The 20,718-nt window shown below is 42.4% G+C and overlaps 1 protein-coding gene and 2 long non-coding RNA genes across 16 annotated transcripts; 2 read left to right on the top strand and 1 right to left on the bottom strand.

Moving 5' to 3' along the window:
* The first annotated feature begins 1,399 nt into the window (after nucleotides 1-1,399).
* Nucleotides 1,400-6,153, top strand: LOC147132138 (uncharacterized). Of its 2 annotated transcripts, XM_086015313.1 has the most exons (3): nucleotides 1,403-1,568; nucleotides 2,799-2,898; nucleotides 2,972-6,153. In XM_086015313.1, exon 3 carries the CDS (start codon nucleotides 3,007-3,009, stop codon nucleotides 4,378-4,380), a length of 1,374 nt encoding a protein of 457 aa, XP_085871439.1. In that variant the 5' UTR covers nucleotides 1,403-1,568; nucleotides 2,799-2,898; nucleotides 2,972-3,006; the 3' UTR covers nucleotides 4,381-6,153. The 2 variants fall into 2 exon arrangements, with proteins under 2 accessions (XP_085871438.1, XP_085871439.1); XM_086015312.1 differs by lacking the exon at nucleotides 2,799-2,898 and having other exon boundaries at nucleotides 1,400-1,568.
* Nucleotides 6,154-7,547: 1,394 nt separating this feature from the next.
* Nucleotides 7,548-11,286, top strand: LOC147132137 (uncharacterized). 13 transcript variants are annotated; one of them, XR_015082280.1, is made up of 8 exons: nucleotides 7,548-7,744; nucleotides 7,811-7,946; nucleotides 8,055-9,280; nucleotides 9,398-9,522; nucleotides 9,987-10,088; nucleotides 10,164-10,615; nucleotides 10,827-10,900; nucleotides 10,968-11,286. It is a non-coding gene; the product is annotated as an uncharacterized LOC147132137 (long non-coding RNA). The 13 variants fall into 13 exon arrangements; XR_015082279.1 differs by having other exon boundaries at nucleotides 8,055-8,975; nucleotides 9,223-9,280; nucleotides 9,442-10,615; XR_015082273.1 differs by having other exon boundaries at nucleotides 8,055-8,975; nucleotides 9,223-9,280; nucleotides 9,398-10,615.
* A 4,477-nt stretch (nucleotides 11,287-15,763) lies between these two features.
* On the bottom strand, nucleotides 15,764-19,399 carry LOC147132136 (uncharacterized). Its single transcript, XR_015082239.1, has 10 exons — nucleotides 19,283-19,399; nucleotides 19,019-19,221; nucleotides 18,913-18,947; nucleotides 17,608-17,695; nucleotides 17,363-17,500; nucleotides 17,186-17,258; nucleotides 16,442-17,006; nucleotides 16,278-16,370; nucleotides 16,103-16,175; nucleotides 15,764-16,035 (listed from the first exon to the last, which is right to left on the bottom strand). It is a non-coding gene; the product is annotated as an uncharacterized LOC147132136 (long non-coding RNA).
* Between the last annotated feature and the right edge of the window lie 1,319 nt (nucleotides 19,400-20,718).

The raw sequence follows: 20,718 nt of genomic DNA, 5'->3' as shown, positions 1-20,718 counted from the left end.
TCCTTTACTTTTCCCGCAGCCACATTTATTTGACCACCTCCATTTGAATATGTCTGCCATTGTTCTTGCAATGATGCAGATCCAGCTACTGTGGACATCCATTGCCCACAGTGTTAGCCTGATGGCAGACAGTATTTGCTTGAGTCATACTGGAATATTTTCAGAAAATAAGAAAAAAAAAAGATCAACTCTTGAATTTGTTCTTTGATAGGATTCCACCTTTGCAGATTACAATGACCTGGATGACTCAGAATCTACACTAATGTAAAAAAAAAAAAAATCTCACACCCACATGCGTACAATTTTACATTTTTTTCACTAATTAATCGCAACATTTTCTGAAATCGTGGTTAATCACATTTTTCTACTTCTACTATTTCCTGCAAAGCTTGTAAAAATATTTACTTGAGTAAAATCTTGGAATTAATGTAAAAACATCAAAAGGAAAGTATATTTACATTCACAGACTGTTCCGGTGGCTTTTCTTTGAATAGAACAATCAAAACTGACTCAGCTGTACAGGCATCTTATATTCTACCTATAGAAACAATTCTCAAAACTTCTCGCTGATAAGTGTAGTTAGTTGCCAACAAGAATTACACTCCAGCAGTGTTGATTTGCTATACCCAGTGGATGTAACCTCAGCAGGGTACTTTGCTCTGAGATGATACACCAAAGATGTATAACTAATATGGTATTTGAATTTGCTTTTGTGTGTGTATGTGTACATATAATTTACAATATAGTATGTAAATGTATATATCTGTGTGTATATATACAAGTATGTGTATACACACGTACGTACGTGTGTGTATACAAATATATATATATAATATATATATACAGTGTGTATATATAAACAATATATATATATATATATATATATATATATATATATATGTATATATATACAGTATATTTTATTTCATGTACTCAAACACACTAATGCTACTAATACTATCAAAATATGTTTTAAATTTAAATGTATACATTATTTACGTGTGCTTAATGGATGCACGCGTACGCTTTAAATTGGGAACGGTTATATTTTCTTTTGTTAATGAAATAACACGTGTGCGCGATCAAGAACGTTCTGTATGAATACATTTTCACGTCACTAATATTCTAGGAAGTGGAAAATTATACTTGAATTTTACACGGAATTTATTTAATCACAAGAGTACAGAAAAACGTCGCATTGTCTTCGCTTGTCGTTATGCTTATTTGTTGTTTTTTTTCCTCGATGTGCCAGTACTTTTTTACTTCAAAAATATTAAAATCAACAATTAAAAATAAACAAATTTGAAAGAATTTGATGTATTACCCTGAACTGTTAAATGTTCGTTTTCGTTTAATTAGGAAAAAAATGATGTAGGAACGAAAGTGACGCAACATGTCGCTCCTACCGGGATGGATTACAATGCACGGACCGCCGGAAGCGACAGCAAATTTATTACCGCCGTCACAGCGATAATATTTGGCGCATTTTGGGGGTGCTTCTCCGACGACATTTTAATACGTTGTTTTGTGCCAAATCAATTCAAAGGCATCTCGGGGACCCTTTAAAGGTAAGACGACCGACGGTTGGTCGAATGTGATATTTTAAACGGCAACGTTTGTTAGCTTCACTGCTCGCCTCGGCGCCGCGGTCGATTTTGAAACCGGCTATCACCTGGAAAACAACCCGTTCCATAAAGCATTCTGATTGTTTGCAGTAAAATGATGGGCGTGCATGGTGGGATTTCACGGCGAAAAATTGCGCAGACTCGGGCGATTTTTTTAGTTTCGTGCGTTGAATATTCCGAGCGCGTGGCGAAAGTAGATATTATGCGGCGCGCGGTGTTATTACTGTGAAGGATAATCAGTAGTTTGGGGAAACACTTGAATGTCGCTACGCCTTCCCGCCATTTTAAGAGTGATGTCCAGGAATTAGCCGGACCCTCGTAAACACACCCTCTCAAGCAACAACGACTGCACCAATTTACCAAAACGACTTTTCCGCTTGATTTTGCGTATTTTACACCTCAGGAAATTTTTATCGTAGTATTTTTGCTTTTTTTTCGGGCAGTTAATTATATAAATGTGCCAGCAATTGTGCAGTTTTGCTGGCGGCATAAATGATAAAAAAAAATAGTGAAAACAAAACATTTTTTATGACCAAGTCCCTCTATTAAACGTGACGTTTATACATTTGTTTAAAAAATGCATTTATTGTGCTCATAAATTATTTAAATATTTGGCGAGAGTGTGTATTTTCAGCACTGAAGTAGAGTTTTAAAAATAAATGCATTAATAAGGATATTGGCAACTGATTAGTAAGTATACTTTATGGCAAAAATAAAGTTATTAAAGGGCTACAGTCAGTAATTGTTCATGACTGAATATATTTAAATTAATATATAATTAGTATATGGATTTTTGTTAATTACTTGCAAAATGCGATTTTTTTTTGTATTTCTTTTAATTTTTACTGATAAACTATTTAAAAAAATGGAGCCAATAGTGCCTCACCTCGTCTTGCATCACGCATACTGACCAGCAGAGGGCAGCACCATTCATTGTGAGTTTTGGTACATTGTATCAACCTTTTTGTATTACAGTGATCTCGATGACTCAGAATCTATAACGACATACATTTTAAAAGTATATTTTTACCTAGCCTATTGCTATTCCCACACCCTCTTTTTTTAATTTGTTGTCTAAAGTTTGATACCAAAACCAGCTTTGAAACAAGTTCCTGTCCGAGCATTAACTGGCATCAACTTCCACCGAAATAATAGCTGTATTTTTCTTTTCAGATAATGTGAAAATAAGTGATTCTCTTTGGAAAATGTTCATTTTGTCAAAGGAAATGAACGTAAACACAGTTCTTGATGTAAAACGATTCGACGATTCATGGTAGGGCTCTGTAATTATATTTACTTCACTGTAATCATCAAGAGATGCCGATGTTTGGCTTTATACTTCACAGATGGCAATTTAACTGAAACGTCCCGTGCGAACGGCATGGAAGAAGACCCGACAGTGGTTGCAGAGCAAGGCAACGTTCCGAGCCAACAGGAGTCCAGCGAGGACGTTTCTGACAGCGTTTTGGTGAAAAGGGGCAGGGGAAGACCCAAAGGTTCCAAGAATCCACAGATCAGCGTTCCCGACGCAAACCTCATGGAGATTGTTTCAGGCATCGCGAACAGCAGCCCTGCGCTGGGCTTCGAGAACATGAGCAGTGGCGAAGATTATGTGCCCAAGAAGAGGGGCCGGCCAAAGGGCTCCGGCAGCAAGCGTACGGTGGAAAAGGCGCCTGACGACAACAGCTCAGACACGCCGAAAAGGGGGAGGGGGCGCCCCAAAGGATCCGGCAAGCGAAAGGCCGAGAACGTCACGAGTGAAGACGAAAGCGACGGAGCGGGGCAGACCGATGGCCCGGACAAAAAGGCGCCTCGTGTTGAGCTAGGTGGCGATGACAACAACTCGCCCAACGGCATCGCCACCCCACGGGGCAGGGGAAGACCGAGGAAGAGTAGCGCCGAGCGGCGCCCGCCGCCTTCCGCAGACGGCCCCAAAAGAGGGCGGGGCCGACCAAAAGGCTCCGTCAACAAGAAACCGCCCAGCATGTCTTTAGCGCTCTTCCAAGCGGGTCGGCCCCGCAGAAAGCAGATCCCGCCTTCCAGGCTGGTTATACGCCTCCCCGGAAAAACTGGGAAGCGCGGGAGACCCAAGAAAGTATCTTCGGGGAGGGGCCGTCCCAGGAAGTACCCTCTTCCGCCCTCGGAAGACTCCAAAAACAGAGTGTGGAAGCCCCTTGGGAGACCCAGGAAACATCCTATTGCTGCGGGGGCAGCACCAGCCGGTCGACGGGGTCGAGGTCGTCCGCGCAAGTCGGACGCCGTAAAACGTCCCGCTGCCTCGTACGACGGACCGCCGCGTAAAAGAGGCCGTCCCAGGAAACACCCCTCCGGCTCCCGCGATGAGCCCGCTAAGCCCAAAGTGTGGAAGCCCCTCGGGAGGCCCAGGAAGTATCCTCTGGTGGATCCTCCGGAGGGAGCCCCCGCGCCTCCCCGGCGCACACCAGGTCGACCGCGCAAGTCCGAATCCAAACGAGGCGCCCATCTGCGCAACCCCGCCTCGCCCCGCCCCCCCGCACCCCCTCGGTCAACGACAGGTCAGGACGGCACGCCGCGCAAAAGGGGGCGCCCCAAGAACTCGGGCAACAAGAATGAAGTCCAAAGCGAGGCTCCGCCGGAGAACACCCCCTGGAACCATTCTGACAACGCCGGGGAGGAGCGCGAAGAACAGGAGGCGGAAGAGCGTGAGGACGACGCCCCCGCCCAGCAGCGGGAAGAACAGGCCGCTGCCGCGGAGGGGGGCAATCCCCAGGAGTGACATCATAAGTGTCCAAATGCGCACTTGATGAACAATCCATCAAGGTGTTACACTTATAGGCAACAATGTAGTCTGGTAAGTTAGATATCCTTCTGCCGACTAATTCTCATTTCTTTTTCATGTCTTACTAGAAACTCTTTTACTTTTTTTTTTTTTTTTTTTTCATTTGTTTGTTTGTTTGTTTTTTTTAAGACTTTTTATTGCTCCAATTTAGCTCTCGCATAAGAGTCTAGTTTTTAGCGTGACACCGCTCTGTTCAGGCGCCTCGTCTCCCTGGCAATCTGGAGGAAATAGAATAGTGATAAAGAAAACAATTCATGCGTAGAAGTATGTAATGTTTGACTTTAAATAAAAAATTTTTTTTTTACACCCCAGGAGTCCATGCTAACTCATTTGTTAGCAGTGATTTTTAAAAACTAAAACAAAAAAAAAACTGAAAAAAATTCCCCCCACCGGCACGTCTTACTTTGACCCTTCTAATGACTGTAAAAGGTTGGTGTTCACACTTGGGGAAAATAATGATTTTCAGCTCACTGCGAACACGCCTACTGTGTAATACTTCACTGCGTATTTTGTTAAATTCCTCATTTTAGAAAAAAAAAAAAAATCATGCTGTGTTAAATGTTTTTGTGCTTTTTCTTTCTCCATAGTTTTTCTAGTCTGGTGGATAACATGATGTAATGCCTGATAGTCCATTTAATGGCCATCTTCTCCTACGTTCACAATGCAGGGCCCAATTTGGATTTTTTTATTTTTTGTCAAATCTAATCTTTTTGTAGTTGTCACGCATTCCAAAAACAAACGCACCTTGTAATGTGAACGGAATACATCTGTGAAGTGGCATGCATGCGCACAAACCACGCCGTCAAGCGGCGCAGTGTTTCGGAAGTAAATATGGTCCCATGTTTCGGGGTTCAACTTTATTTCTCCATTTTAAACTTCCTTGCTCCTCGCTTTATATGCTAACAGCTCCCACCAGAAATTGGACGCGTGATTTACAGAAGAGCTTGGCGGGAGTAGGTCAAAAATGTTTTGTGGAATTGAGCCGATTGCTCCTCAATCTTGTCGCATCGGATACAAATCTGATTTTTTTAAATTAATATTCCCTACATGGATTTGAAGAAAAAACAAAACACATTCTTTGCATTGCACGAAAAAAAAAATCATGTAAAACATGGGGGGGAAATGAATTGACCTGCAGCGTGAATATAGCCTTACTTCAATTCGGTTGTTTTTTTTCTCATTGATAGCCAAAGCTTTGAATGTACCTCGTTATTTTATTTTTTTTTAACCGCTGAGTTTTAGTCTCATGTATTGCTTGACAAAAACAAAAAATAAATGAAAGTATGGAAAAAAACAGAAGCAAAAGAGCTCTGTCTCAAACAAACGCCTTCCTGCCATGAAGATATTTTCCTTTCTATTTGGACTTTTCCCCAACTTAGAAACTCCCCGCTTTTTTTTTTCAAGTTACGTTAGTGCGTTCTCACCTTCCTCAATCTTTGACATGTAGCTCTCTAATATTTTTCATACTGTCATTGTTGTTTTTCTATTTGTTCCTAATTGTTGGGGCACAACATAAAAAAAAAAAAAACATTTAAAATGGCCAATCATGTTTCTCAATCGCATCCATGTAAACGTTTTGATGGAGGGGGGAAAAAGGAAAATCCAATCCCAACCAATAAAATGAAATGATATTTGGATTTTTGTGTTTTTGACAAGAAGCCAATTTGTAAGATATGCTCTTGAAATAAAATGTTGACCTTGTTGTTTGCATTTTGTGGTCCATGTGTGTCTGTCCGAACTCGGGCCTTCATTTAACTTGTCTAATAGAAGTTATTGTTGAAAACTAATCAATTTGTTGGACTTTACAATTTTATTAAATTTAAGATAGATTGATGTCACGCCGATGCCGGCATCACCAAAACGGTCAATTTTAAAATTCAGAGTCTAGTAAAATTTATAGAGCATATAAATGTTGTGGGTTTTTTTCAGTAATAGGCTCTTTGAATGCCATTACATCTAAATATGGTTTACTGTATTTGGCAGCCGAATAGTTATGACGTTTCAGGGTGACGTCAGGGCTCTTTCATTCCGTTATGGTTTTAGTTTATTTTTTACTTTTATAAAACAACACGGCAGGTCCGTGTCTCATTTGGCCATTGGATATGTTTGGAAGCAGATATTAAAAATCGACTTAATTTCATTATAAAATAGAAACATCAAAATTGAAATACGGCTTGATTTTATAAGTTGTCTGGAACGAGTAAGGAAACCTCCAAAAACTGTTTGATTTTCAAAATTTAAATCTTCGAATAAAATAGAAAACCGTATAGCACGAGTCACAAATCGAAATACGGCATATGTATTTGTTTTACATTTCCGGAAGTTGACACCGACAGCATTTCTCATACTGACCAGGAGAGGGCGATGTTTACTATAATTCTCCATCAGACATTGCTTTTGAATTGTGGTTCATCAGATTTATCTTTAAAAATTAACTCATGAAACTGGCCTGGACAAAATGTGGGGCGGATGTATGTATGTTACAGGCCTATTGTATTTGCAAACCAATGTGCACAAATTGTGAGCAAAACAAAAAGAAAGGGTTGGGTTTGTTTGTTTGACACAGTGTATCAAAAACATTCTTAACATTTTAAAGTGACAGTGTTGTTTCGATTTTTCAAAGTTCATTAATTTTGAAAACCCAATATTAATTTCAGACATGTGCAAAAAAATATGTTACATCACATCAATGTAATTTTTTTTTCTATAATCGTAGGTGAAGTAATCTCTAATTATATTACAAAACCTACAGGAGACCGCCATGTCTCGCCGCCATCTTTCTACTACGGGTAGTCGAAGGAGACAAACTTAGCCAAGGTAGTTCCACCACATCATGTATCCTGCAAACGTAACAAATGATATGCATTTACTTTGTCCGTTGTGGGATTACTAGAAGTAGTTTGCGCTAACACATTGTTTGTACTTCAACTAAAGAATTAACTAAAGTTGCCACCGACAGCATTTCTACTACTAACCAGGAGATAGCGACAATGTGCCGCCTGAAGACGATGTAGTGTTGTGTAATGATAGCCAGGGTCCCGAACTTTATGACGTGTAATTCATTTAATTTTTTTGTGGCGTGAAATTGAAGCAAAAATGTCCCCAGTGAGCCAAAGCCTCACCATGACTGGTCACCGCGTGGCGCTAGTGTGCAAAGTGCCGATCAACAAACGAAGAAGAAGACCGGCTTGGATTGGCACACGTCACGTGCCTGCCGGTGACTTGGAACAGGTGTGCAGAAGGGTCGAGTGCAGTGCACAGGTGCGGCAAGATGGCGACCGACCACTTGGCGTTTTCTCAGGCAAGTGAGCGCACGAGCAAATGTTTTTTTGTTTTTTTTTGGCCAATTACATTTTGTTTGTTGCAGGATTTGCACACTTGAGGGACGCAACAGCACGATTCACTTCTTGGCTTGATTTAGCAGCGCCGTTGAACAAGCAGAAGGTAAAGATTGGCTTGGATTGGCGCACGTGACGTGAGGCCTGCAGGTCAGTTGGCGACAGGTGTGCACGACGGCAATCATCGCGTACAGTGCACAGTGGCGGCAAGATGGCGCCCGTGAGACCAAATGTTTGTTTGTACCGATTCTCACAACATTTTGCTTGTTGCAGGACTTGCACACGAGGTCCGCAGCAGCGTTTTGAGGTTTGAGCACAGCATGTCACAATTCACATCCCTTTGCTTGATTTAGCACATTGTGCTCTGTTTTCCAAATTATTTTGCTTTGTTTGTTTAATGCTGGCCAGCTCTTTATTTTTTTTAACTACTCCTAATAGCTTTGTACTTGGCGATTGAACTGTAAAGTTTTTTTGTTTGATAAATGCTTGGTGTTTATTGAATATGGTGTATTTTATTTCAGGTGGTATGTAACTATTTTTTTCTGAGTTTTTCTAATGTCCTGGTCTTACAGTTTACTGTCAGGGTCTAATGTATTTTTTGGGTCCCCTCACCCAATCTGAGGTAGTTTTATTTGTTTTTGTTGTATTAATGTGGCAGGTTATTCACCAATGTGCAGTGTGCTTTCTTTGTGTTTTGCGAACTTGTGAATGTGGTTTTGTCTAACCCAGGGCTGCTCAAGTCGGGTCCTCAAGAGCCTCTCTCCAGCTTGTTTTCAATCTCTCCCTGCCTGCAACACACCTGATTGTAAATGATGCACTCATCACCAAGCTTTGCACAAGCCTGATAACTATTGTGATCATTTGTATCAAGTGTGTTCAGGTCGGGAAAGATTGAAAACAGGCAGGATAGGGGCTCTTGAGGACACATGATCTAACCCATGACGCCGATTGTCACAAATTTCATTTCAACCCTTTCTGCTTCAAATCGTCAAACGCGACTGTATTCCTCCACTGCCGGTTTAAAAAAAAAAAAAAAAAAAAAAAAAAAAAGCACACATAGTAACATTTTGCAAGCATTCGTTTCTCTGGTTTCCGGTCGGGGGGGATACTTCATCTGATTTGGATGGCTAAGATAGCCTCACGCTACTCCACCAATTTTTGGACTGCAAACTTGGATTATCTGTCCAATTTGAGGTAAGTTGTGCTAAAATGAAAATATGTATGTCATCTTGTGTACCTGTATCTTTGAAGATATTTCACAGATTCGCTTTGATGCTAATTTGCTGCAGTCAACCACATTGGCGTAATTCCGATGCTGTACCTCGACGGCTTTGAACACTCGCACGCATTTCCTTGGAAAACTTCCAGACTATTTAGTATCTAATTATTACAAAATGTTCATGTTCAGTTATAAACGTAATTTCTGTTGATTTTTTTGTAGAACTAAAAACGAATGGAGGATCCTTCAATACAAAGCAAGCAGGAGGACCTCAGACCAGGTGAAAATAATTTGGTGTAAAGTTTCAGCTTGTTTGACATTTATGGATGGAACTGTGTACACGTTGATTCCATCTTGTCTAAACTGATTTCTTTTTTTGTCTTGGTCCAATTGAAAGGGCCGGACTGTCCAAATGTGCAATGTTCATCTGTGCCTCAACAGTTTTGTGAATTCCACAAGTGAGCTGAAGTGACATGCTCACAGTCCACACTGAACGGTCGCTCAAACTGAGTGGGAGGAAAGGTAAGTCAACTTTTTTTTTTTTTTTCTTCTTCAGACAAATGTAGGCATCAAGGAACTAATTTGTGCAGTGTCGCTTGACGGGAGCCGGTCGTGAGGAAGAAGCGCTTCTCTGAAGGAGTCCACCTGCAGCCATTTGATTCATGAAATGGAGTCTCGTGTTGTTTTTGTGAGCATTGTACTTGTGTCAAACGACGACAAATGCAAATTTGAAAATCGTGCTGGTTTTGTAGGTGTGACAGGAAAGGCTGGACAAGGTCACAAAAAGTGTTTTGGTTGAACCATTGCGCTCTACTCGAATGAACGTCTAAGCTGCAAACGTACTCGTTGCCCATGTTTTGTGTTGCAAGGCGGAGCGGGATGGGCGAGAGGCACCAAGATCCACCGGATGAGGGGAATGACACCGACAGATATGGAAATGAAATGAATGCACAACTCCAGTTTGGTTTTTGTTGTTTTTATTGCAGTGTGAAGAAGCCGCTTGAGACGGGTGACACCAAAGGCAATGAGAGCAAGACTACAAATGCACCAAAGCAGATTTGTAGGGGGGGACGAGGAGCTGGGCAGAGGTGACAAAGCACAATTTGATATGCAAGGGGCATGACTCCATTTTTTTTTTTTTTTTTGCCTACGACTGCTGGAAGCGCTTTTGCCCGCGCCGCCCTCGACGTTTGCCGTAGTGATGGTCGCGAATGTTGAGCCCTTCGCACGAGTGGAGATCACCAGCATGCTGTGCCCGTCCCGCCCGATCGGCCGTCAGTCGACTTGAACCTTCATCAGATCTTCGGCCATGATAGTCAGGTCTCTGTGTACTTTTTTTTTTGTTGTTGTTGTATGGTTCATGTTTTTCCCCTCATTATCTTCCCTCGATTACTTGCTGGGTGTGTTACAGGGCAGTCGTGGAATAAGACGGCCCAAGAGGCGGCAAGACCGGCCGGGCGAGGGTAATCGGGAACTGTGGGCAGCACACAACTAATTGCACATTTTGCAGGCTGGACGATGAGCCGGATGGGGGTAACGGGCAATGAAATGAGCTCCTAACTTCCAACGACAGTATATCCTCTGTTGCAGTTGCAGCAGCAGGGTGCAGAAGCCGGTAGGTACGAGAGTCACCTGGGAGAACCACAACAGGGTCAGAAGTATGAATGTGGCAGTCCCAAAAGTAATACTGTGCGTTTATGGGCTTGTTTAGCTCCTCTAGTGGAAGAGGAGCCAAATGCAAGGCTGAACAAAGATAACAAAACGCATGGCAAATATAGAAGCATATGGCACACAATGACAATTTTTTTTTTTTTTTCTTGTCACAGGGCTCATAAGGCCATCGATGTGATGGAAAAAGAGGAAGGACTGCTCCAAGATGAACAGCTTCTCGGCTTTTGAGGTGAGTGTCAAAGTCGTGCACGTTAACATGGATGTGGAGGCCTGTTACGAGTCTTTTTTCGCGGTAGCCTTCCCCAAGGAGAGGTGCAGACGCAACGGCGCTCGGAGGGCAAAGCGTCAACAATAGGGAGAGTATGTTTTTCTTCTTCCACTTGGTGTGTGTGTTTGTCTCCTCTCTGTCTGTCACTCACTCACTGGGTGTGCACTGACTACCACTGACAGCATGATGAGCATTTTGTACTGAGCCGTGCGTCAAGGCAACAATGCTTGGTTGGAGTAACTTGTTCTCTGAAATGTTTGTTTTCTTGTGTGAAGCCACATGTAAAGCTTCCTTTCTGGATGTTCCAAATGTGCCTTTGTACTTGAATTAAAATTGTGAAATATCAAGTGGTCTATTTTTTTACAGTGGAGAGGCAGTACATGTTTTATAAAAATGACTGCAGGGTGGCGTTTTCCTAAACATTCCATAAGGCATTGTTTAAAAAAAAAAAAAAAAAAAAAAAAAAAATGGCCTAAGGCTTACAACATGACTAAAATAGTCAAAAGTATTTTTTTTAAATTCAGGACAAGTACATTTCTAGTAAAACGAAATGATCCTAAGCCCAAAAAGTGCAGCGTAAGACGAAAACGGGCCAAGTGAAGCGTTGGAACAAAAAGGACTCTGTTTTGTATATTAAAATGAATGGTAAAATTGTTTAATTGTAAGAGAAATAATTTCACATTGGATACTTTGCCAGTGACACTTTTGTCATTTATTTTGGCTTACCACATGTTGTCTGTCCTCTTTTGGGTCACTCGATTGACTGCGTTCCAACTGACCCTCAAACCTCTTCGCCAAAAGGTCATAAGTCAGTAAATGAATTTGGAGCGGTTAAATGTAAACTCTGTGATGGTAATTTTTGCATGTTTTGTTTCACGTCTTGACATCAGCGTCATTCGGTCTCGTTACGTATGTGACATGTTGATATACGAGCATTTCATAGTACCGCTAACATTACAAAGTGATATGTTCAGACCCGAATCTTCTTTGCAAGTTACGACCATATACAAAGGCTTTTTTTTGGGGGGGGTGAAAAAAACGGCCATGTATAGTAAGGTGTTTTTTGGTAAAAATGACCATGTATGGTAAGGTGATTTGGGGGGGAAAAAACATGTATATATAGTTAGGTGTTTTTTTTTTTTTCGTCATGAGTTAACTAGAAATCATGACGAGTGTATATGCAGTGGATGTTAAATTTGAAGTTGCATTACAAAGTGCATTCAATTTGATTTGCTGATACCTGCAGAAAGCCTGAAAAAATATTTTGTCGAGAGAATCAGTTATTCCTCATTACTATGTACACACCTATGTGCATTGTAAAGTGCAATACACACTGGACAGTTATACGATTGGGGTTAAAATAGGTGGGAGGTGTCGGATAATTATTTCCCAGTGAAGGGGTAGTGATGGCAAACCAGAAATAAACACATCGCGCACAGACCATGAACCGCAAATTATTACACTGTCAAAAGACGCTTTATATATACACGTTGGAGAGAGATTAACGGTTAGGCTCGGTTGCACGCATCGTACAGACACGTGACACGTTACGGCGGGGCTCGAACCGTGGACCTCAAGTGAACAAATCCCGCGTGATTCCTCTCGGCCAGCGGAGAGCTGATGAGTTTGCCGCCGTTCATCTTCGACAGGCGAATGTCTCGAATGAATCCGCATGCCTACTGCGCAAAGCAAGCAAATCTTTATAGCAATTTTAAATGTAGTTAGTTATCGTTTGTTCCGGCATTATTTGTTTTTGAGCAATTAAAAAATAAAATAAAAAAATACGTACCTGTGTACATGTAAAATGCTAACATTTAAGATTAAAGAAGAGAAAGTTCATTTCAAATACCACTTAATTACATTGGAAGGAATTTCGGCGTTAGAGTTAGAGTTAACAGCATACATTGCACAGTTCATTGGTTAGGGTTAGTCGCACATGACGCACGGTTAGGATTAGTTACATATTTTGCACAGACATTTATATATGACATGGTATGGTGGGGTTCGTACCCTGGATCTCAGGTGTGCGACCCCCAGACGCAATCCTCTCGGTAAGCGAGGACCTGAGGATGACCGCCGCTCCTCGTCCATTCATACTTAACAATTGAATACGGGCGCTCGACAGAGGTAAAAGTGTGCAGCGACCGGTCAACAGGCACAGCCACCGTGGACGAGTGGTTAACATAATACTGCAGCAAAGGTACGGAACCTGGTACGAATCTCCAAGCCACCACATCCGGATACAAAGCGGAAGATCTTGGCGGACATTCAAATGAGTACACGGGATGCACATTAAGTGTTGAAAGGATATTGATGTACTACAGTTGTTTTTTTTATAGGTTAGTTAGAATACTGTGGGCGGGACCCCCTGTGGGAAGTGACCTGCACAGCCCCGCCCACCCCAGGGCCGCGCCCACCCAGGGCCCCGCCCACGACAAAACAACACTAGTATGTTCAAACAACCCTACTAATTGACACTAATAGTTTTGTTAAGAAAGACACTAGAAAGACACTAGGAGGGTAGGAGCTTGTCGAAGGCTCTACTAGTGTCCCTACTAGTGTCGTTAAGAAAGATGCTTGGAGGGTAGGGGCTACTAGCATGACACTAGTAGGGCCTTCGGCCGGCCCCTACCCTCCTAGCGTCCCCCTAGATAACAATAGAATAGAAACAATAGAAAGAGACTAGTAGAGTACCCTACTAGCCTCCTTCTAATGTCAACTAGCATGATGCTAGTGGGGTAGGGGCCGTCCCCCTAGATAACAATAGAATAGAAAGAATAGAATAGAAAGAGAGTAGTAGGGTAGGGGCCGGCCTTCGGCCGGCCCCTACCCTACTAGCCTCCTTCTAATGTCAACTAGCATGACGCTAGTGGGGTAGGGGCCGGCCTTCGGCCGGCCCCTACCCTACTACTCTCTACCTTACTAGCCTCTTTTCATGACAATAGAACTTCATGACGATAGAGTAGAGATGACATGAGAGGGAGACTAGTAGGGTAGGGGCCGGCCTTCGGCCGGCCCCTACCCTACTAGTCTCTTTCTAATGTGTACTAGTGTCTTTGTATTGTCATTTCCATTATATTGTCATTTAAAATGAGACTACTAGTGTGATTGTTTGGTGGGCGGGGGGCCCGGGTGGGTGGGTTGGTTGAGGCCACGCCCCACCTGGTCCCGCCCACAGTATTCTAATCCCCCAAAAAGGAGCTGTAGCACTTAAATAACATTTTTAACACTTGTTTTGCAACCCATGCACACTTTTGAGTGCCTCCCGGCTCTCAGTCGGTTCTGGTACGGGGCACTGGGACTGGTACCAGGTTCCGAGGATTTGCCACACTGTTATGTTAACCACTCGTCCACGGTGGCTGTGGTGGTTCACCGGTCGCTGCACATTTTACCTCTGTCGAGCTCCAAGTGGCGCACGCCTTCAATTGTTGAGAATGAATGGACGAGGAGCAGAGGTTGTCCTCAGGTCCTCGCTTGCCGAGAGGATTGCGTCTGGGATTCGTACACCTGAGGTCCAGGGTACGAGCCCCACCATAACCATGTCATATGTAAATGTCTGTGCAATGTATGTAACAAGCCCTAACTGTGCGATATGTGCAACTAACCCTAACCAATGTACTATGCAATGCATGCTACTAACCGTACCGCCGAAATTCCTTCGAATCCAATCAACAGGTAAAAACTAAAATTCTCTTCTTTAACAGTGTAACATTTAGCTTAGCTTTTTGCATGTACACAGGTACGTATGTTTTTTATTTTGTTTGATGATCAAAAGCAAATAATGCCAGGAATAAACGATTATAAGTAACTACATTTAAAATTGATATAAAGGTTTGCTTGCCTTGCGGAGCAGGTATGCGGATTTGATCTCTCATCTACCATGATTGCAATCGGTGTCACTAACCACCCGACCACGGCGGACACGGGACAACTTGACCCCCATCACACTTTTCTCTCCAACGTGTGTGTATATATAAAGCGTCTTAACAGTGCAGTATTTGGTGGTCATGGTCTGTGCGGGATGTGTTCATTTCCTGTTTACCATCACTGTCCCTTCACTCGGAAAATAAAAGCCTTACTATACATGGTCGTAACTTGCAAAGAAGATTCGGGTTTGAACATATCACTTTGTAATGTTAGCGGTACTGTGAAATACTCGTATATCAACATGTCACATACGTAACGAGACCGAATCAAGACGTGAAACAAAACATGCAATAATCACCATGGCGGATTTGACATTTAATCGCGCCAAAATCATTTACTGACTTATGACCTTTTGGCGAAGAGGTTTGAGGGTCAGTTGGAACGCAGTCACTCGAGGTACACAAAAGAGACAGCATGATAAAAGGATGACAGACAACATGGGAAGGAAATAAACAAAAAAAAATAGATGGCTCATCTCAAATGGTAAACCAAAATAAATGACAAAAGTGTCACTGGCAAAGCATCCAATGTGAAATTTCTCTTACAATTAAACAATTTTAAGCCTTACCACAGTCATTTTAATATACAAAACGGAGTCCTTTTTGTTCCAACGCTTCACTTGGCCCGTTTTCATCTTACGCTGCACTTTTTGGGTTTAGGATCATTTTGTTTTACTAGACATGTACTTGTCCTGGATTAAGAAAATACTTTTGACTATTTTAGTCATGTTGTTAGCCTTAGGCCATTTTTTTTATTTTTTTAAACAATGCCTTATGGAATGTTTCGGAAAACACCACCCTGCAGTCATTTTTATAAAACATGTACTGCCTCTCCACTGTAAAAAATTGACAACTTGATATTTCACAATTTTAATTCAAGTACAAAGGCACATTTGGAACATCCAGAAAGGAAGCTTTACATGTGGCTTCACACAAGAAAACACAAACATTTCAGAGAACAAGTTACTCCAACCAAGCATTGTTGCCTTGACGCACGGCTCAGTACAAAATGCTCATGCTGTCAGTGGTAGTCAGTGCACACCCAGTGAGTGAGTGACAGAGAGGAGACAAACACACACACACCAAGTGGAAGAAGAAAAACATACTCTCCCTATTGTTGACGCTTTGCCCTCCGAGCGCCGTCGCGTCTGCACCTTTCAGTGGGGAAGGCTACCGCGAAGTAAGACTCGTAACAGGCCTTAGCATCCACGTTAACGTGCACGACTTTGACACTCACCTCAAGAGCCGAGAAGCTGTTCATCTTGGAGCAGTCCTTCCTCTTTTTCATCACATCGATGGCCTTATGAGCCCTGCGACATTTTCCGTTCATCTTTAATTCACAAACTATGACACCAATAGCATTTAAAAATTTTTTTTTTTTTTTTTTTTTTTTTTTTTTTTTTTAAAAAGACCTGTTCCCCATGGACATGTTCTCGCAGACAGATTATACACTGGTAACTGGCTGTGCTGCTTCTTTCTTGATTTGATGTGTGGAATCGCTCCGTCTGCAACGACAACAGCAAAAATTGTCCCGTAGTTGTGCCACCTGTTTGAGTTGCCATGCGTGTGTTGTTACCTGTGCCGGGCCTTTCCTTCCATCCGGCTCCTCTTCCAGCCTGCAAAAAAAGACACCAACGCGGCACGCCATGACACTTGTGCTCATGGCCATGATATTGCCACACATTTGCACTTTTTTTACGCTGTCACGGTTGGACGCGACGGGCTCCGTCCCGAGCGGCTCCTCCATCCTGCAACGACAAGTGCATTCGTGGAGCCCTTCGAGCAAACCCACAGTGGACGAAGATTAGTGACACCACCACCTCGTGAAGTGACCACAGACGGAGGACGGAACCCCTTCCCGGATGAGCAGGCGACAACATTTCACACGATGTCAACTCAAACAGCATGAGACTATTTAGCAAGTTCAAGACGACAGGCAGGAAGCAGTTCTTCCTCAGAACGTAGCTCGCTCGATCTATCGACGCAGAAGACTCCAGAGCGACGCTTCTGGGGGAAGAGGTCTGCCTCAGAGCTTGTCCCGTCTGCGGCTGCAGAATCCACACAGCAACTTGATTGGAGCATCCACTTTCATGGTTCCACTCACCCGTCCGTCCTTTCTCCCCTACGGTTCATCATCCAGCCTGCAAAAGGTGCAATTAGTTGTTTGCTGCCCAATGTTCGCGATTACTCTCGTCTTGCCGCCTCTTGGGCCGTCCCACTCCACGGCTGCCCTGTAACACACCCCGCAAGTAATCGAGGGAAGATAATGAGGGGAAAAACATGAACCATACAACAACAACAAAAAAAAAAGTACAGAGACCTGACTATCATGGCCGAAGATCTGATGAAGGTTCAAGTCGACTGCCGGCCGATCGGGCGAGTGCGATGCTCTTCTGTTTGGCCAAAAACAACAACAACAACAAAAAAAATCATGTTTGGGCCACATTGCTAAGCCTGACACTTGTCTGATTTAATGGCTTTTGTCAACTTTGCTCACCTGAATATTGAAGCATCTGACTCGTCCACCAGGCACAACCACAAAAAAGAAAACGCATTTCATTTGCGTCTTTGTTGATTTTTCTCGCCGTCGTCTGGTGGATCTTGGTGCCTCTCGCTCATCCCACTCCAACGCCACCTTGCAACATAACCCACAAGAAAACGCAGGCTACAGTACAAAACAAACTCAACTTGCATTTTCACAGTAAATGTACGAAAAAAGATTAGGAAATAAAAAAAACATACCGCGAGTAGATTACAATCAAGCAAAACAAGGGCCGTGCGTTTTATGACCTTCGTCCAGCCTTTTCTTTCTTCCGGCTCCTCCTCCACCCTACAAGTCAAGTGCATTTATATTGCCCTGCATTTACAAGACTCAACTTATCAGCTGATGAAATGCGGGCAACATGCCCTGACCTAAACGCTTCAAACAGGCAAAATGGGAAAAACTGCAAACCCCATTTGGGCGGGCAGAAGAAACCTAGAGAAAGGATCAGAGATTGAGGGACCAATCGCCTTCCAGGATGCTACGGCGGCTGAGTGGGCAACATTTAACACAATGCGGTGTTAAGTTAATTAAAACATGAGACTTCATTTCATGAGCGGAAGCGCTGCAGCTGGACTCCTTTTAGAGAAGCGCTTCTTCCTCAGGACCTGCTCCTGTCAATCAATGCAAAAATCCAAAATGGCGACGGGAAGCGGTTCGCCTCAGAATCCACACAGCCAAAGCATCAAAGAGTAACGTGGAGTGTCACTAATTTGATTGGAGTCTCTACTTTGTTGGTTTCCCTTGCCCGTCCTGTTGTTGTTCCATCCGGCAAAACGCATCATGTGCTGCTCACTTCATTGTGCGTGTGTGTAACGCTAATCCTCATGAGGTGGTTCTTGGTGCCTTTTTTTAAACCGGCAGCAGAAGAATACAGTCGCGATTTTCGAATATTTGGAGCGGAAAGGGTTTAAATGCAGTTTGTGATAATTGGCGTCAAAGGTTACACAAAATCACATTCACAAGTTTGCAAAACAAACAAGTACATTGCACATGTGGCGGGTTATTCACCATAAAACAAATAGGAGAAATAAGTATTACAAATATGCATACCTCAGATTGGGCGAAGGGACACAAATAAAATACACCATATTCAAATAACCAAAGATCAGTCCGAAAAAAAAACCTCTTACAGTTCAATTGCCAAGTACAAAACCATTAGGTGTGTCATTTACAACACAAAAACATTTTTGGTACTGGCAGTAAACCTCATAAGACCAGGACATTCAAAAAAATCCAGAAAACAATTGTTACATACCACCTGAAATAAAATGCACCATAATCCAATAAACACCCAAAAAAATGAGACAAACAAAAACCATTACAGTTCAATTGCCGAATACAAAGGCATTGTCATTGACAAAACCCAAAAAAGAAAAGAACAAACAAAAAAGAGCTGGCCAGCATTAAACAAATAAACCAAAATAATTTGAAATCATAGCAAAAGAAACAAAGAGGACAATGTGCTAAATCAACCAAAGGGAAGTGAATTGTGATTGACAAACCTCAAACGCCTTTGCGTCCCTCAAGTATGCAAATCCTGCAACAAACAAAATGGCATTGTAATAAACGGCAAAAAAACAACAAACATTTGCTCGTGTGCACACTTACCTGAGAAGAGGTCGGACGCCATCTTGCCGCCACTGTGCACTGTACGCGATGATTACCGTCGTGCACACCTGTTCCAAATCACCTGCAGGCCTCACGTCACGTGCGCCAATCCAAGCCAATCTTTTTCTTCTGCTTGCTCAACGGCGCTACTAAATCAAGCCAAGAAGTGATTCGTGCTGTTGCGTCCCTCAAGTGTGCAAATCCTGCAACAAACAAAATAATTGGCCAAAAAAACAATAAACATTTGCTCGTGTGCTCACTTACCTGAGAAAACGCCAAGTGGTCGGTCGCCATCTTGCCGCACCTGTGCACTGCACTCGACCCTTCTGCACACCTGTTCCAAATCACCGGCAGGCCTCAGGTCACGTGCGCCAATCCAAGCCGGTCTTCTTCTTCTGTTTGTTGATCGGCACTTTGTACACTAGCGCCATCCGGTGACGAGATGACTGCTTGGCTCACTGTGGAAATTGTTGCTTCAATTTCACGCCACAAAAATTGAAATGAATTACACGTCATAAGGTTCGGCAACCTGGCTATTATTACACAACACTACAAAAAAAAAAAAAAAAAAAAAATACACAACACTACATCGTCTTCAGGCCTGGCGTTGTCTCCATCTCCTGGTCAGTACTAGAAATGCTATCGGGACAACTTCGGGGAATGTAAAAAATAAATAAAACTGGGTCCGTGTCTCTTTTGGTCGTTGGATATTATAAAGTCTTAAAAAATATATATTTTCAATTTTGAATTCTTAAACGAAAATAGAATACGTAAGCACTCTCACCGACAGCATTTCTCACGCATGCATGCATGCATGCATACGTGTATACATACAAATACAGTATACTAATTTGTTTATTCATTTATGTGCTTATTTATGTGTTTATTTATTTGTTTTGCTAGTGGAGCATAAGGGGCCAAAATGCACGTTATCACCCAGGCGGGAATGTTGGTCTTTCCCCATGGTTGTGATGGAGTATGTATGCCTGAAAATAGCGGCCAACTGACTGCTTACAAACTACTTGAATTGTGGCTCAGCAGATTTATTTTTAAAAGAAAATAACTCACGAAACAGGCCTGGACAAAAATGTGGGAGGTTAAAGACTATGGTGAAACAATTGTAAGATTGCAACTTCTTTTAGGCTGGTATTCAGCTACAAAGACGTTGTGAAAAAGCTGCCATTGCAGACTAAAGATAAGAACAGACTAAAGACATTTGTCATTAAGGACACCAGACACTGAGGTCTCCAGCAAAGGTGTCACCGACAGCATTACTCCTACTGACCAGGAGATGGCAATAGCGTAGCCCCTGAAGACGGTCCGTGTCTCTTTTGGTCGTTGGATATGGCGTTTGGTTACAGATATTAAAAATATAAAAATTACTTGGACACCAAAATTGAAAAACAGCTTGATTTTCAATATTTAATTCTAAAACCAAAACAGAATATAGCACGTGTAAAAAATCAAAATACGGCTCATATATTTGTTTCAGATTCACGGAATTTGTCAGCATTTCTCCTACTGACCAGAAGATGGCGACACCGTAGCGCCTGAAGACGATATCGTGAACTGTACTGTAATGCCATTTCTATCCTAACTCCCACAAACTCAAATTACATGTGTAAAAATTGTTGCTATCAATGTAAAAGAAAGTGATAATTACAAAAATAAAATAAGAAAACCATTCTCACATCAGGATT

The sequence above is a fragment of the Filicampus tigris genome, chromosome 18, assembly GCF_054856515.1.
Source record: "Filicampus tigris isolate MCC_2025a chromosome 18, RoL_Ftig_1.0, whole genome shotgun sequence".
Taxonomy (NCBI): domain Eukaryota; kingdom Metazoa; phylum Chordata; class Actinopteri; order Syngnathiformes; family Syngnathidae; genus Filicampus; species Filicampus tigris.
This window is presented reverse-complemented; position numbering and strand designations above follow the sequence as displayed.